General features: G+C 37.6%; 1 protein-coding gene across 2 annotated transcripts; it reads right to left on the reverse strand.

Annotated features, from left to right (window-relative positions):
• Positions 1-3,221: 3,221 nt before the first annotated feature.
• LOC108810303 (protein TPX2-like) lies at positions 3,222-6,132 on the reverse strand. 2 transcript variants are annotated; one of them, XM_018582422.2, is made up of 10 exons: positions 5,545-6,132; positions 5,368-5,445; positions 5,126-5,278; positions 4,897-5,028; positions 4,732-4,815; positions 4,524-4,643; positions 4,291-4,445; positions 4,084-4,192; positions 3,938-3,997; positions 3,222-3,849 (listed from the first exon to the last, which is right to left on the reverse strand). In XM_018582422.2, exons 2-9 carry the CDS (start codon positions 5,425-5,427, stop codon positions 3,974-3,976), a joined length of 837 nt encoding a protein of 278 aa, XP_018437924.1. In that variant the 5' UTR covers positions 5,428-5,445; positions 5,545-6,132; the 3' UTR covers positions 3,222-3,849; positions 3,938-3,973. The 2 variants fall into 2 exon arrangements, with proteins under 2 accessions (XP_018437924.1, XP_056843699.1); XM_056987719.1 differs by having other exon boundaries at positions 5,126-5,281.
• Between the last annotated feature and the right edge of the window lie 8,592 nt (positions 6,133-14,724).

Here is a 14,724-nt window from a genome sequence, read left to right on the forward strand (position 1 = left end):
ACTCGAGGTCGAAATCAGCTTAAACAACTATTAAGGTAGTTAGAAGCGACAGAGGAGGCGAGTATGATGGTCCATTCAATTCATTTTATAAGGAACATGGAATAATACAACAAACTACAGCCCCTTATTCACCAGAATCTAATGGAGTTGCTGAACGAAAAAAATCGAACTCTTAAAGAGATGATGAATGCAATGTTGCAGAAATCTGGGTCACCCCAGAACATGTGCGGGGAAGCGTTGCTAACCACTAATTATATCCTCAACAAGATTCCACACAAAATAACTGGCAAAACTCCATATGAACTATGTCAAGGTAATTTACCTTCGTATAAATACCTCAAAGTGTGGGGGTGCTTGGCAAAAGTTGCGGTACCGCCACCAAAAAAGGTCACTATTGAACCTAAAACAGTGGATTGCATTTTCATCGGATATGCACATAATAGTACTGCGTATCGGTTTCTGGTACATAAATCTGAAATATCAGACATCCATAAAGATTCAGTCATGGAGTCTAGAAATGCATTTTTCTTCAGAAATATTTTTCCATGCAAGGAAAAACAAGGTTCAAAACGAACTCGAGAAGAAAGAGACAATGACAAGGACTCAGAAATTGAGACAAACGTTGAAGTTTGTATAAATGATATATCAGAAAATGAAGAAAAAGATGAACCTCGGAGAAGCAAAAGAGCTCGAGGGAGAAATATTTTGGTGATGATTTCCTAATGGCATTTCTAGTAGAAAATGTTCCAAAAACTTTGGCAGAAGCTATGGCTTCACCTGAAGCTCCGTTTTCGAATGAAGCTGTCAAAAGTGAATTCGATTCTATCATGCAAAATTACACATGGTACATAACGGATTTACCACCTGGCTGCAAAGCATTAGGTAATAGATAGATAATGACACGAAACCTGGTGGAAAATATAAAGTTAGGCTTGTAGTTCAAGGGTTCCGACAAAAAGAAAGCTTTGACTATTTTGATACATATTCTCCAGTAACCAGAATAACATCTATAAGGTCGATGATAGCTATCGCAGCCTTAAGAGACTTAGAAATCCATCAAATGGATGTAAAAACAGCTTTTCTAAATGGTGATTTAGAAGAAGAAACTTACATGAAACAACCTGAGGGTCATGTCATTCCTGGACAGGAAGACAAAGTATGCCGACTTGTAAAGTCACTTTATGGGCTTAAATAAGCTCCTAAACAATGGCACGAAAAGTTTGACAACACAATGATGTCAAATGGTTTCAAAATTAATGAATGTGATAAATGCATATACTACAAAATTACCAAAAATGTGTACGTTGCTATGTTTATATGTAGATGATATGCTCATTATTGGAAGCAATAAAGACATTATCAATCAAACAAAAATCATGCTCAAAGGAAAATTTGAGATGAAAGATTTGGGATTAGCAGATATTATTCTCGGGGTTAAAGTCATAAGAAATTCAAAAGGAATTACTTTAACTCAATCTCATTATGCTGAAACAATATTAGAGAGATTTAAAAACTACTCTAATAGTACTGCAAAAACTCCTTTAGATCCCCAAATGCACTTGACAAAGAATTCAGGTGAAGCGGTTTCACAAAACGAGTATGCACGTGTGATCGGAAGTCTCATGTACTTGACCAATTGTACAAGACCAGATCTAGCGCATGCAGTAAACGTACTTAGTCGATATACAAGTAATCCAGGTCATACACACTGGAAAGCTAGAACGAGAGTACTCAATTACTTGCGCTACACCAAAGATTTTGGGCTTCACTATGGTAAAGAACCAGCAGTTTTAGAAGGATACAGGGACGCTAACTGGATATCAGATTCTAAAAACTCAAAATCCACAAATGGATATGTTTTTACACTAGGAGGAGCAGCAATATCTTGGAAATCTACCAAACAAACAGTGCTAGCTAGGTCAACTATGGAATCTGAGTTCATAGCATTAGACAAAGCAGCAGAAGAAGCTGAATGGCTTAGAAATTTTTTGGAAGATGTTCCTATGTGGGAGAAACCTGTACCAGCTATAAGAATACATTGTGATAGTCAATCAGCTATAGCTCGGGCTCAGAATAATCTCTACAATGGTAAATCTCGTCACATCAGAAGACGACATAAAACCATTAGACAACTTATCTCAACTGGTGTAATCACAATAGACTACATCAAATTGGCTGACAACCTAGCGGATCCATTTACTAAAGGTTTGCCATGAGATGTTGTTGCTAAATCATCAAAAGGAATGGGTTTAAAGCTTATAACGAATGAGGATGCTTGATTGCAATCCTACCTATCATGACTGGAGATCCCAAGATGTATGTTCAAAGGGAAAACAAAATCAAACAAAATCTAACCAAAGCACTTTGAGACAAAGTAGTCTCATCCCAGCTCCTAAGATGATAAAAGTGCTAACGAATGTGAGAAGGATAAGCATAAACTTTTAATGATTCCATAGCTTTTTAAGCGGAGTATTACTCAATACTTTTCATGGTCAATCACCTAATGAGTGTGAAATGAGGCAGTTTCTAGGAGAATGAATGCAAGGCTGTATTCTCTAAGTTCACTCATGAAAACCATGAATAGTTCAGGGCCACAATGAACACAATAGAGAACTAAGTTCTACGAGAAAATGAAACTGCATTATGCATGTTGTCTCGGTCTACATAAAACACCGGTTGGTTCAAGACATCATGTTCACCTTCTGGTAAAGTAAACCCGACAGATATTAACTATGAGTGGTTCAAGGCTTAAAAATGCCACCTACTCAAACACAGTGAATTTTTCGCAAACACTCTTGATAAGTTTGTCTAGTCTAGTCAAGATTAGAATAAGTTTTTTTTTTTTTAGTCTATCGAATCTGCATTTAGTCTGCATATGTTTAGAGTCATTTCTATTCATGTGGGGGATTGTTGGGTCAATTAATTAAGCCTATGGACTGTGAAATTAATTGACAAGTCGGTGAATACAAATGGGCCATGTAATGGCCTTATTGTTAAATGATGAGACGGGAGTAGAGTCCCACATTGGTTGTGTGACTGATTTTGGAGTAGTATATATATGTCTTTGTGACATGAGATGTTAAACAAGTTGAGAGAGGAGAAGGATCCTCACGCGCGCGCCGCCGCCGCCATCCGGTCCGGGCCGGGTGCGGGCGTCGGTCTTGGGTCTTGGTGGAGGGCCTCCGGCCCAATAAGATTCTTTTTGGACCAAGTTAAGCCTAACATTTTTGTCCATTTAATTCTCAAAAATGACATGCATTTTATTTCGAAACGACAAGCAGTTTGTCTACAAAATAAAAACGACACGCATTTTATCCTCTCGAGATATTTAAAAAAGAAGAGAACGAGTCTTGAGGAAGAAGTTTCGCAACTTACCTTCCCTCGATCTCCGTGAGATTCTCGCACACGTGCAGCAGCTGTTGCGGGAAGTGGCTGCTCCGTCTTCTCTTTAAATACTGCCTCTCCTCCTCATTCATTACTCACTACTTTCACATCGATATCCAGCAAAAAATCCCTTAGCATAAGTCTTTAGTTTTCGAGAGTATTTCGTAGAGTTTATAGTTTGATAGGGCGTTCACGAGTGAAGCGTGAATCGTCGCCATGGTTTTATCCTGGGACTCTATATTCGTACAGTCCCGTCTCACTACGGAGCAAATATAAAGAGTTAAGGAAAGAGATATCATATCTCGACTCCATGAACGTTTTCGTTCCGGTTTCATTTCGGCTTTTCAATCATTTCTTTCCTTAACATCTCGCTTTTATTATATCGTTTATTTGATTCGGTTTTCCGACTTCTACATGGGTAACCATCGTCCTTCTCAGTTGTTTTAGAGCTCTCTCTTCCTCTACCTGACAAAGTTTCAGCTCAGAACGTTAAACTAAGTTGTATATATATTTATTTATACGTTGTGCAGTAAATTTTCAGCTATTGTTATACCATTTGTGCGGCTTCAGTCTCTTTGCGGTATCTCTTTTATATCATTTTCTTCTCTTTGATCTAGTACCAAAGACAATACTATAACAAATACTGCGCGGTATTTCAAAAAGACTTGCTTTTACTTTACGGTAGAGATAAAAGCTTACTTTATGGTCAAAGTCTGCCCTTTCGACAGCCCGATGGTCCACATAGAGATTGAACTCTTGAATTGCTGTGAGAGGCTTTGGTACTTTCTCTGGAACAGGAGTTGGATCTCTGAGGTGGTGAGAATTCATTCATACAAAGTCAGTGCGAGCTTTTTGAAAAGCTCCAATGTAATTCTCCTAATAAACAGCCATAGAACAGTTGCTTACTCTGTTATCACTGGCTGTGCTCTGAAAACTCTTCTTTGGGCTTCTTCTCTCTCAGTTCTCATCCTCTCCTCCATTTCCTCTTCGTGCCTAGCTACACTCTCTAACTTGAACGGTTCTGGTTTGGTGCATTGCTTAGGCTCTGGTTTTGGTAGGAACTGAATTGGAAAGTGAACAATCTGTCAGACTTTCAAAACTGACTACCAAAAGTGAAAGAAGAAACTTTGGATGCATACCACGGGATAGTCAGTTGTGTATGGATATGGGGTTGCTTTGGGAGTTCTGGCCTTTTCAGCTTCTATCTGCTTATGTATGACTTGTCTTACAAACTTCTTTTCTTTTTCAGCACCTCGTTCCTGGATTTAATCATATAACAAATATCTTTCAGAAAATTTTCCTGCTTGTAGTTACTTCCGAGAGTAAAGAGAGGGTTTTTGTACGTACTTCTGTTCTCAGAAGGAAAGGGTTTGGTGTAGTGTTCCTTTGTAAAGGCCTTTGACGGCGGCAAGATTCAGAGTTCAAAGAGAGCTTCCAAGTAGATGGTTATGTTTATGACACTGAAATTTCAAAGATGCAGAATTCTAGGACTTGTCAAAGACTCAAAGATACCTTATCGAATAGATCTATAACAGATTTAGGCTGTGAAATCCTCTCATCTGTCAGGAAATGGAACTCTTGAGGTATGGTTACGTGGTCTTTTGTGTTGCAAAATACTCCCATCTCTCCTCTACTTTCAAATATCTGGAATGGTTGAGAGATATTTCTTTATTAGAGAGATACTGATGAAGAGCTCGAAATAAAAGTGTAACATAATAAACCACTTGAATATGTTAATTACCTTTTTATTCAAAGGTCTTGCCCTGAATTTTGGCACCTTCTTGAGCTCCTCCTGTTCAATTTCAGTAGAAGTTTTTGCTTCAATAGGACGAGCTCTCAGCATTGCTTGAAGCAAAGGGCTCTTTGGTTCAGTGATATGAGGCCTCTGATTATTCTGCTGTGGATGAAGAAAGCAAGAGATGTCACGGTTAGTTAGAACTCAAAAGTGTCTTTTGAATGAGACAATATGAAACTCTATATAACCTTAGTCATTTCCGTCGAGACTACTGAGGATGTCTCTGCATGCTTGCTAGCCCGTGCCATTGTTTCGAGATGGAACTCCTGCAACAGTAAATATCAAGCCACATCTCAGTCAGAAAATCTTTGAATCTTCTCCAGATTGAATGGTGTAATCATGTAGGACTGATCAGCGTAGTTCACCTTAAACTCTGGAGGATGCGGTATAAGTTATACCCAGCATAATGTGGTGAGTCCAACCAAGAAAATTGGGCAGAAAGTGAACCTGGAGGTTGATATCATGGGCAAATACGTTGAGGGGCTTCTTCTCACCACTACAGCCTTCTCCATGAACACCCCACAGGTATCTACAAAAAAACTCAAACCTTTTCTTATTTCTGAAAATTGTTTACCGATCTAGACTTGTCATTGACTGCCTTCTTCCTTTAGTGAATAGTGAGTGACCTATACCATCTCTCTCTAGCCATTTGACTCTGAGGTGATTTTGGTTCTTGTTGTATCTTTTAGCTGATGTCTTTTTTATTGGTTACAGGAAAATAAGGGATTAAGCTCAGCTGGAAAAAGAGAAGATTATTTGGGAACTGTTGGTCTATGTAAGATTGATCTTGACCTCTGTTTCTTTGTAATGATGGCCGTGAGCATTTGCACAAAACTTAGGTGCTGTCAGAAAAGTAGATGAACCTTATCGAGTAATGATGATCTTTTCATTCCTGTCAATTGGAGAATAAGCTTATGATTGCATTACCTTTTTGTTTATGCTCTTGCTTCTTGAGTGTGTGTGTCGATGGAAATAAAATGGAAATATAAAGAGAACTAGATCATGACCCGCTCGACCGAGCGGGAGTCAATTTTTTTTTTATCTTTGTTTTTACTAAATGTTATACATGATCGCAATGTGTATTAATATAAAATTTTGATAAATAACAATGTGTACTAATGTGTTTAAATAAGCAATGTGCTTAATTACTAAATTTGATTTTTAAATTTTATGATAACGTAAAGTAGATTTTTTCTATATTATTTAAAATATATAGTGCTATATATTTTGTATTTTCAACATTTATCATACAAAACTCACATAGGGGTATTATTTATATGAAATATGTGTAACATAATATATTTATATATTATATAAACATATGCACACCCGCACGGGTTTTATTTTTAAAATATATTCTATATTGTTTAATTTTATGTAGTATCGGGTTTGTATAATTCAATTTTGTGTTTAAAGAACAATATCAAAACTGTCTTTCGTATGTAAAAATAACATTTTGCAAGCGCGAGTTGTTTCTTTTTATTGTAACACAAAATTTTATATAAAACTTATGTTTTTTTGTACATTACGAAATTTAATTTTTGAAAATAATTATTACGTAATTTCAAAGTGAATTTTATCTCTGAGGTCTAATATATTTTGTGTGTAATGGTTCAAAGCATTTTCGATATATATTATATTTCAGTTTGGTTTGTTTTTAGTATTATTGTATAAGTATAATACTATACAATATTACTATATTCTATACAATATATGAAGCTATGTGTTATTTGTTTTAGAAAGTAGATTAGGCCCAGCGTAGTTATAAGAATAGTCATATCTTTATGTATGTGTCTATGACTTATCTACCTAATGTTATTCATACTAATAAAATCAATATGGCCAATGAAAGTATACTGATCAATTTAAAATAAATTGTATATGATAATTATAGAACGATTAATATTTTTAGTATTCTTAGTATATATCTTATTTAAATCGACATGTAATAAATGTAAAAATCATATATGGAATATGGACAAAAAGAAGAAATGTATTTAAGGAAATACATTAATGCAAAGTTAGACTATGGTACGTATTATATATAAAGAATGAGACATTTAATTTAAATATATGAAGTCCACTTTTAAAAATCCACCTAAAAGAAGTTGTAATGTTCCTGTTTTAATAAGATAGATATATAATAGTTTTCATTATATTCACTATATATATTGAAGTTATACTCTCAAGTAGGTCTGGACAAAAACACCGGAACCGAAGAATCGAACCGAAACCGAACCGAAATATCCGAACCGGAATCGAATCGAGGATCCACAAATACCCGCATGGTTCCTATATTTCTATATTCAAAATAACCGGACCGAGAACTGAACGGATACCCAAATATATAAAAATACTAATTATATATATACATATAACATAATTAAATAGAACCAGGGCGATAAGAGAAGAGTTCTCCAAGGCTGTCCAACAAATCCTAGATCAAGATGGACGAATCGGCCAGAACCAACTACTGATTGAAGAGATGATCCAATTGAAGATCCAGGACCAAGCCGGTTTAATAGAATTTCAAGTTTCAGCCGGTCCAATTCAATTCAGATCACTCGGCCAGAACCGAACCGGTCTAATCATCTCTACATTTGATCTCGGTTCAGAATCATCCCCAATTCAATCCGGCCAGGAGTAATCCGTGTGGTTCTAAATAAGGTAAACATGTAAGATTTCAATTATGATTTCTAACCATTTTATTGTTTTTGGTTTGTGTTGGTTTTTCTTTTAATTTTATTTCAAGAACTTATGAGCAAATTGTTTTAGTCCTTTTTATCTCTTACTGAGTCCAATAATTCAGGCACTTGTTAGCCTTGCTTTAGTTGTCCAAGTAGAGTCGACCCATTTATGTTTAGGCCTTATTGCTTTAGAGTCTAAGAACTAAGAAGAGTCAATGTTGCTTTGCTTCAAGTCCCCTAGAAGGGCATAGCTGCAGGGTATTTAATCCCCACTATAAGCAGCCTTGTATTTTTTTAGCTTATGAAATATATGAGTCAGTTTGCCCCCTAGAGCAAAGAAAACCATAAGCCTTCTTTTTGTGTGATTCGGCCAGGAGCAATCTTGAATCTTATCAAGCTTAAACCATCCAGCTTGTGGCGATTATTCACTCCATTTTCCATCCAACGATTTGTCTTGAGAGAGATACACTTCCAGCAAGCCAAATCCCATCTTCAATCCATCATTCATCCACTGTTCTTACTGAGAGAGATACACATCTAACAGTAAGAATCCATCCGCCATCTTCTATCCCTCATTTTAGTACTACGGAACACTAGAAGACTTTTAATCAGAGACAAGAAATCGAGGCTAGAAGAGATGTATTATTGAGTGTATGATTTGGGACTACAACGTTTGGTGTATAAAACTAGTTCTAGTCGTCTAAACTCTAATCTCTTAGCCTCTGAAAGTTGATCTCTTGTTCTAGGGTTTGGGTTCCCCTTTTTTAGTTGTAGATGTCGGCTTCAAGTGGGGCAAACTCTTCCATAATCGGAAAAATTAGGCGGAAAACTTCTATTTTGCTTCAAGGGTCGGTTCGATAGAAGGGGTCGGACCGATGGCAGGGGTTGGACCATGGTTCCTTCTCAAGCAGGGGTACGGAAGTCAAGGGCCTATCCGGAAGCTGGAGGAAACTAGTACTTGGATATTTTCCCCAACAGTTTGTCCCTTATTCCTTGATTTTATAGTTGAAATCAAGGGATAATTTGTGTTTCTGGACCTTGCCTTAACAGTTTTCTCCTAGGCTGGAGATTACTTTAGACGCCTTGGTTTCTCATGCTGATTTAGGCGGGGGCCGTGTTGATGACTGAAATGGTCGAGCAGGATACAATCCCTAGGATCGAGTGAGTTTTCGATCACGAAAAAAGGAAATAGAGAAACCCTAGCTGTTGCGTTAGGGGAGTCAAGTCGGTGGATCCCTTTTGGAAGAATTTTGGAAATTCCCCTAAAAGGAATCATAGGAAATTTTCCCGATTTTCGTCCCTTCCTTTTCCTTGGTACATGTCCTTTTTATTAATCCTCTTTTTACCATTCCCGTGATTAATGGAAAATAGTATTTTTCGGATATATATATACGGATGCTTCGATATCCTTGAAAATATAGATCTGAACCGGAGCAGCTTCCTTCGCTGATTCAAATGATGAACGATCAAAGTGTTTATCTGAAGATAATCAGTGTGCTGAATCTTCTAATGAGATTCAGAAACTGGTTCATGTTCTTGGCTTACCTTCGGAGATGATAGATGTGTGCATCGACAATTGTATGATCTACTAGGGGGAAGATGCGGAACTGGTTGAGTGTCGATTTGCAAGAAACCATGATTTAAGCCGCAAGGACGTGGGCGAAATAGTGAACCGTACCAGCGTATGTGGTACTTACCTATTACGGAAAGGTTGAAGGGATTATATCAATCTAAAAAGACTGCAGCAGTGATGAGATGGCATGCAGAACATACTCAGAAGGAATGTGAGATTCAGCATTCTCACATTCCTCAGATGCAAAAGCGTGGAAACACTTGAATAAGGTGCACCCTGATTTTGCAAGCAACCCTCGCAATGTTTATCTTGGTTTGTGCATGGACGGCTTTAGTCCTTTTGGAATGTCTGGAAGACAATACTCGCTTTGGGCAGTCATCCTGATGCCTTACAACCTTCCACCGGAGATGTGTAATCAAAGAGAATTCCTTTTCATGAGTATATTAATACATGGCCTAAGCATCCGAAGAGGTCCCTCGATGTATTTCTACAGCCTTTGATAAAAGAATTTGAAGGAATTATGGTCAACAGGGGTGGAGACATATGATTGCTCAACGAGAATGAACTTTACAATGCGAACAGTTCTTTTGTGGAACATCAGTGACTTTCCTGCATATGGGATGTTATCAGGGTGGACGACGCATGGGAGGCTAGCTTGTCCGTATTGTATGGGAATCACAGACACATTTCAGCTGAAAAAATGGTAGGAAAACGTCTTGGTTTGGTTGTCATGAAGATTTCTTCCTATTAACCATCCGTACAGAACGAACAAGACATTGTTTCGGGCAAAAAGAGTTGTACGGGAGACCGCTCCACCATATTTATCTAGAGAGGAAATTGAGAAAGATATGGATTATTATGGTGCATTAGAAACAGTCCGCAAATGGGGTGATTGGCATACTCCAGAAAATATGCCTGATGGTTACGGGACACAACATAATTGGCAGAAGAAGAGTATAGAAACTTCCATATTGGAAAGATCTACTTTTGCGATACAATCTTGATGTGATGCATATAAAGAAAAAAATTTTTGACAACGTCATCAATACATTACTGAACGTCCCCAGGAAGACAAAACATAAAAGAACTCAAAGTTGGACTTGCCTGCATTATGTGCTAGGAGTGAGATGCATATTAAAAATAATGGGCAAATTCCGGTTCCCATTTTCAGATTGTCAACAGAAGCGAAGGCGGCATTTTTCAAGTGGGTGGCATCAGATGTGAAGTTTTCTGATGGGTACGTATCAAATATGTCGAGATGCATTGAGCATGGATAAAAGTTTTCAGGGATGAAGAGTCATGGCTGTCATGTGTTTATGCAACAACTCTTACCATTTGCATTTGCGGAGTTACTACCAAAACATGTTCACGAGGAACTTGTAGGTAATAAATAAAATTATTATTACTTCTTTTTCTTGTTGGAAAAAAGTTACAAATAGTATCTTACTTTGGCTTGTATATTATTTGTAGGCATTGGAGCATTTTCAGAGATCTTAGCAAACATACGTTAAATGAAGATGACATCAGACAACTTGATGAAAATATCTCCATCTTAATGTGCAATTTGGAGAAAATGTTCCCTCCATCATTTTTTGAGGTGATGGAACATCTTGTTGTCCACCTCCCGTATGAGGCATTGCTGTGTGGACCTGTTCATAACAGATGGATGTAGCCTTATGAGAAATCCATGAAACATTTGAAAGGAAAAGCCAAAAAATCTTGCAAGGGTCGAAAGTTCAATAGTTGTTGGGAGTTTGAATGAGGAAACATCTCATTTCACGGCGTATTACTTTGGGTCAAAAGTCCGGACTCGGAAAAGGGCGGTAGGCCGATATGATGACGGTGGTGTGATGTCGACATATGCTGTGCAAGGTTTTCCAGACATATTCTGTTAGATTGGATGTTTAGGGGGAAAACTGAGAGAAGTTTGGTGGTTGAATACGGAAGACGCTCACAGTGCACACACATACATACTCCTTAACTGCGATAGAAATATAGTCATTTGAGAGGTAATTTTTAGTTTTTCTTAGTGGATAGTTAGATAATTTTTTATACTAACTTGATGATTATTTTTTCAAATACAGTGAGTTTATTGCACAAGTTGAAGAAGTTATATCGGGATATCAACAAATGATCTTAACAAATGGAAAGAGCAACACTTCGTGAAGTGGCTAAAAACACAGGTATCTATATCTTTTGCATATCTGACTTAAATAAATAAATGAAAATGTATTAACCAAAATTTAATTACAGGTTGAATATGATGATACATTCTATCCTCTGTGGTTTCACGAATCGATACAAGGTCCGCTCGCTAAGGTCATTAAAGCATCTATGTATTTTACATGAGGTAAACTTTTCACACTTACGAGTATGGAAGTAGGCTAGCAAAGATGAACTATGGAATATGTGTGAAAGGTGAAACATAATTCTATGGAATCTTACAAGAGATCATCGAATTGGAATTCCCAGGCTTAGTAAAGATGAATTGCGTCCTCTTCAAATGTGACTGGTTTAACCTCACAGTAAATAGAGGTCTTCGGTATAGCAAGTTTGGAGTTGTGGATGTTAATGCTGCACGGAGGTACAACAAATTTGAGCCTTACATATTGGCGTCTCAAGCAAATCAAGTTTGTTTTATTCCGTATCCGAGGATTAGACAATCTGGAATATGTTGGTTAGCCGCTATAAAAGTTAGACCTCGAGGCCGAGTTATCAGAGATGAACAACCACCTCTGCAAGAAGATTTCGTTAATGTCGTGGAAGTACCTGATCAAGCTATGGATGAAATCTTACTTGTTGATCCACAAAACATGGGATATGAAGATCTTCCAGACGATATAACGGACGACGGCAACCAAGAAGAATTTGAAGAAACTGCTGATTGTAGTGATGAGCGGAGTGATGGTGCAGACGAAGATTGACTATGTTATTAAACTCATTGTGTTTCACTATCTTGTTAGACTCACTGTGTTTTATTTTTTTCCTTATTTATGACATGAATGTTTTGAGGTTATGAGATTGTGTGGTTTTTGATTTTGAAAATGTAAGTTAAGAAGGTATGTGTCGTACAAAAAAAACGCGGGTCGACCCTAAATCGTTTTACACTGAAAACGGGGCTCGACCCTAAATTGTCATAAAAGGAAAAGGCAGGTCGACCTTAAATCGTCGTACAAGGAAAACGCGGGTCATCCTTATCCAGTCGTAAAAATTTGAACCTTTGTAGTCGTACAATCTTTTTTGTGTCCTCCACACCATCCGCACCCTCCTCCGCAGCCTCAGCCGCCGCAACCCGCCAATGATGCATCACCTCCTGCAGCACCTGTCGGGAATCCGCAGCCTCATCTGGATTTGATGGTGCCACTTGATGCTCTGTATGCCAGGTATGAGGTCGAGGACCTTCTCTAAATGCCTGGTCGGGAAGGTTTAACTATTATTGACCCCGATCGACCACCAAACACAGTTTGGTAATAATTTTTTCTTTATTTTTAATTATTTAATCTACATATTTTTTTTTAATTATTTAAATTTTATTATTCCTCTAAATTTTCAGGTTTAAGACAGACAACAACTTGGGATCATCTGTTTCAGATTGCATCAAGTCGTACTTCACTGAACCGCATCCAAACTAGACTCTTACACCTGAGTACATTCGAATGACGTGGTTTAAAATTTTCGCGGTAATTATTATTTATTTATTTTTATACTTATTTAAAATTTTCAAATTTTAATGTTTAATTCATTTATTAATTTGAAAATTAAAATTTGTTTTGTAGCAAAAATAGAATTGGTCCATTGGCGTCAACGAGAAAGTCAAAGAGGCTTTCAACGAGAAGGCGATGGCGCGCCTTAAGAACAATGTTGGTGACTGGAAAGACAAGTGGCAGTTTGAGGGGGATGCTGCAAAACCGACGTACATCAGCGACTACATGTAGACCGGCCTCAAGGCTTATTGGATGAATCCTCCGAATATTTGCACGTCCAACAACTGTTTAGCAGCCCGGATGACACGTGACGCGGAGGGTAATATGCCGTTGCCCCATACTTCTGAGCAGACTCCTCACGCTGGAGTCGCCTTGAAGATGGTAAGTGTAATTTATTTACAATATTTTAATTGTCTACTAATGCTTAAACTAATAAGTAATTTCAACGTAGGTCGCTAAGAAAGGGGAGCCACCATCCCTTGCAGAACTTTACAAGAAGACACACAGCCATAAAGATGGCACGTTCGTGGACGCCCGAGCTGAAAGGATCCACAACGAAGTGTAGACTCGGATCCAGGAGGTCGAGACCCAGTTGTCTCGACAGACCCTGGATGCCCCACAAGTCCAGTTGTCTACCGTCGAAAAAGATAAATTTTTCGAATAGGTAATTTAATATTTGTTTATTTATTTTTACACACACACACACACACACACATATATATATATTAAATCAATCGTAGTTAATTAATTGCAGATTATCCCGAAGAAAAGGGGACGGATAGTGGGGATCGGTTCGGTGAACGATGTTCCTAGGGTAACAGTGGCTTACGCTGCTACAAGGCAGGAGGAACATGTTCAGCTCCAGACAGATTTGATGGCTGCCAAAGAGGATTTGACGGCTGCCAAAGAGGTCATTACAGAGCTGCGGTCTGATAATCAGCTTTTCACTAGCTTCCTCGAGCTCATGGCAGAATAAAACCTGGATGTTGCGCGGATATGGCGGTCTGTACATCTGCGCCGCAACCCTGCTCCCAAAGAGCAAGCAGATTTAGAAAGATAGGCTGATCTCCGTAGTTCCGAGCTCCGAGATGATCTTCACCTTCCTTAGTATAGGTTATTTTTTTTCATTTTAGGTTTGTATGCATATTTTTTTGGATATTAAAATATTTTAATAGATTAAATTTTAATGGTATATTTTGTATTAAATCAATTATTAAAAATAATTTTTTATTTTATTAATTTTTTTAAACGTCTAATTAATTATGCTATTACAATGATGATAATATTACATAGACGATTCTACAGCCGACAATTCTACCACTTTTTACGAGAATAGTCTTAAATTAGTCATACATTTTATTTCGCAGTAACCTCTAATGTACGTCTATTGATAACCTGGATATTACGTCGATTTCGTACATCAAATCTACATCTAGATTACAACGAACATTTTAGTTCCATTTAACCTCTAAATTACGTCTATGCTTTACTGCGAAATTACGCCGATCTTGTACATCCAATCTACATCGACTTTACGACAAATAAGTTTACGACGAATGGACAACGATATGTATTGGTCGT

Source organism: Raphanus sativus, chromosome 6 (assembly GCF_000801105.2).
Source record: "Raphanus sativus cultivar WK10039 chromosome 6, ASM80110v3, whole genome shotgun sequence".
Classification (NCBI taxonomy): Eukaryota; Viridiplantae; Streptophyta; class Magnoliopsida; order Brassicales; family Brassicaceae; genus Raphanus; species Raphanus sativus.

Coding starts and splice junctions, on each gene's coding strand:
- LOC108810303 (XM_056987719.1), bottom strand. CDS start 5,427: ATGGCACGGGCTAGCAAGCATGCAGAGACATCCTCAGTAGTCTCGACG. Junction 4,816..4,896: donor TTATAGATCTATTCGATAAG/GTATCTTTGAGT, acceptor TCTACTTGGAAG/CTCTCTTTGAACTCTGAATC. Junction 4,446..4,523: donor ACACAACTGACTATCCCGTG/GTATGCATCCAA, acceptor TTTCCAATTCAG/TTCCTACCAAAACCAGAGCC.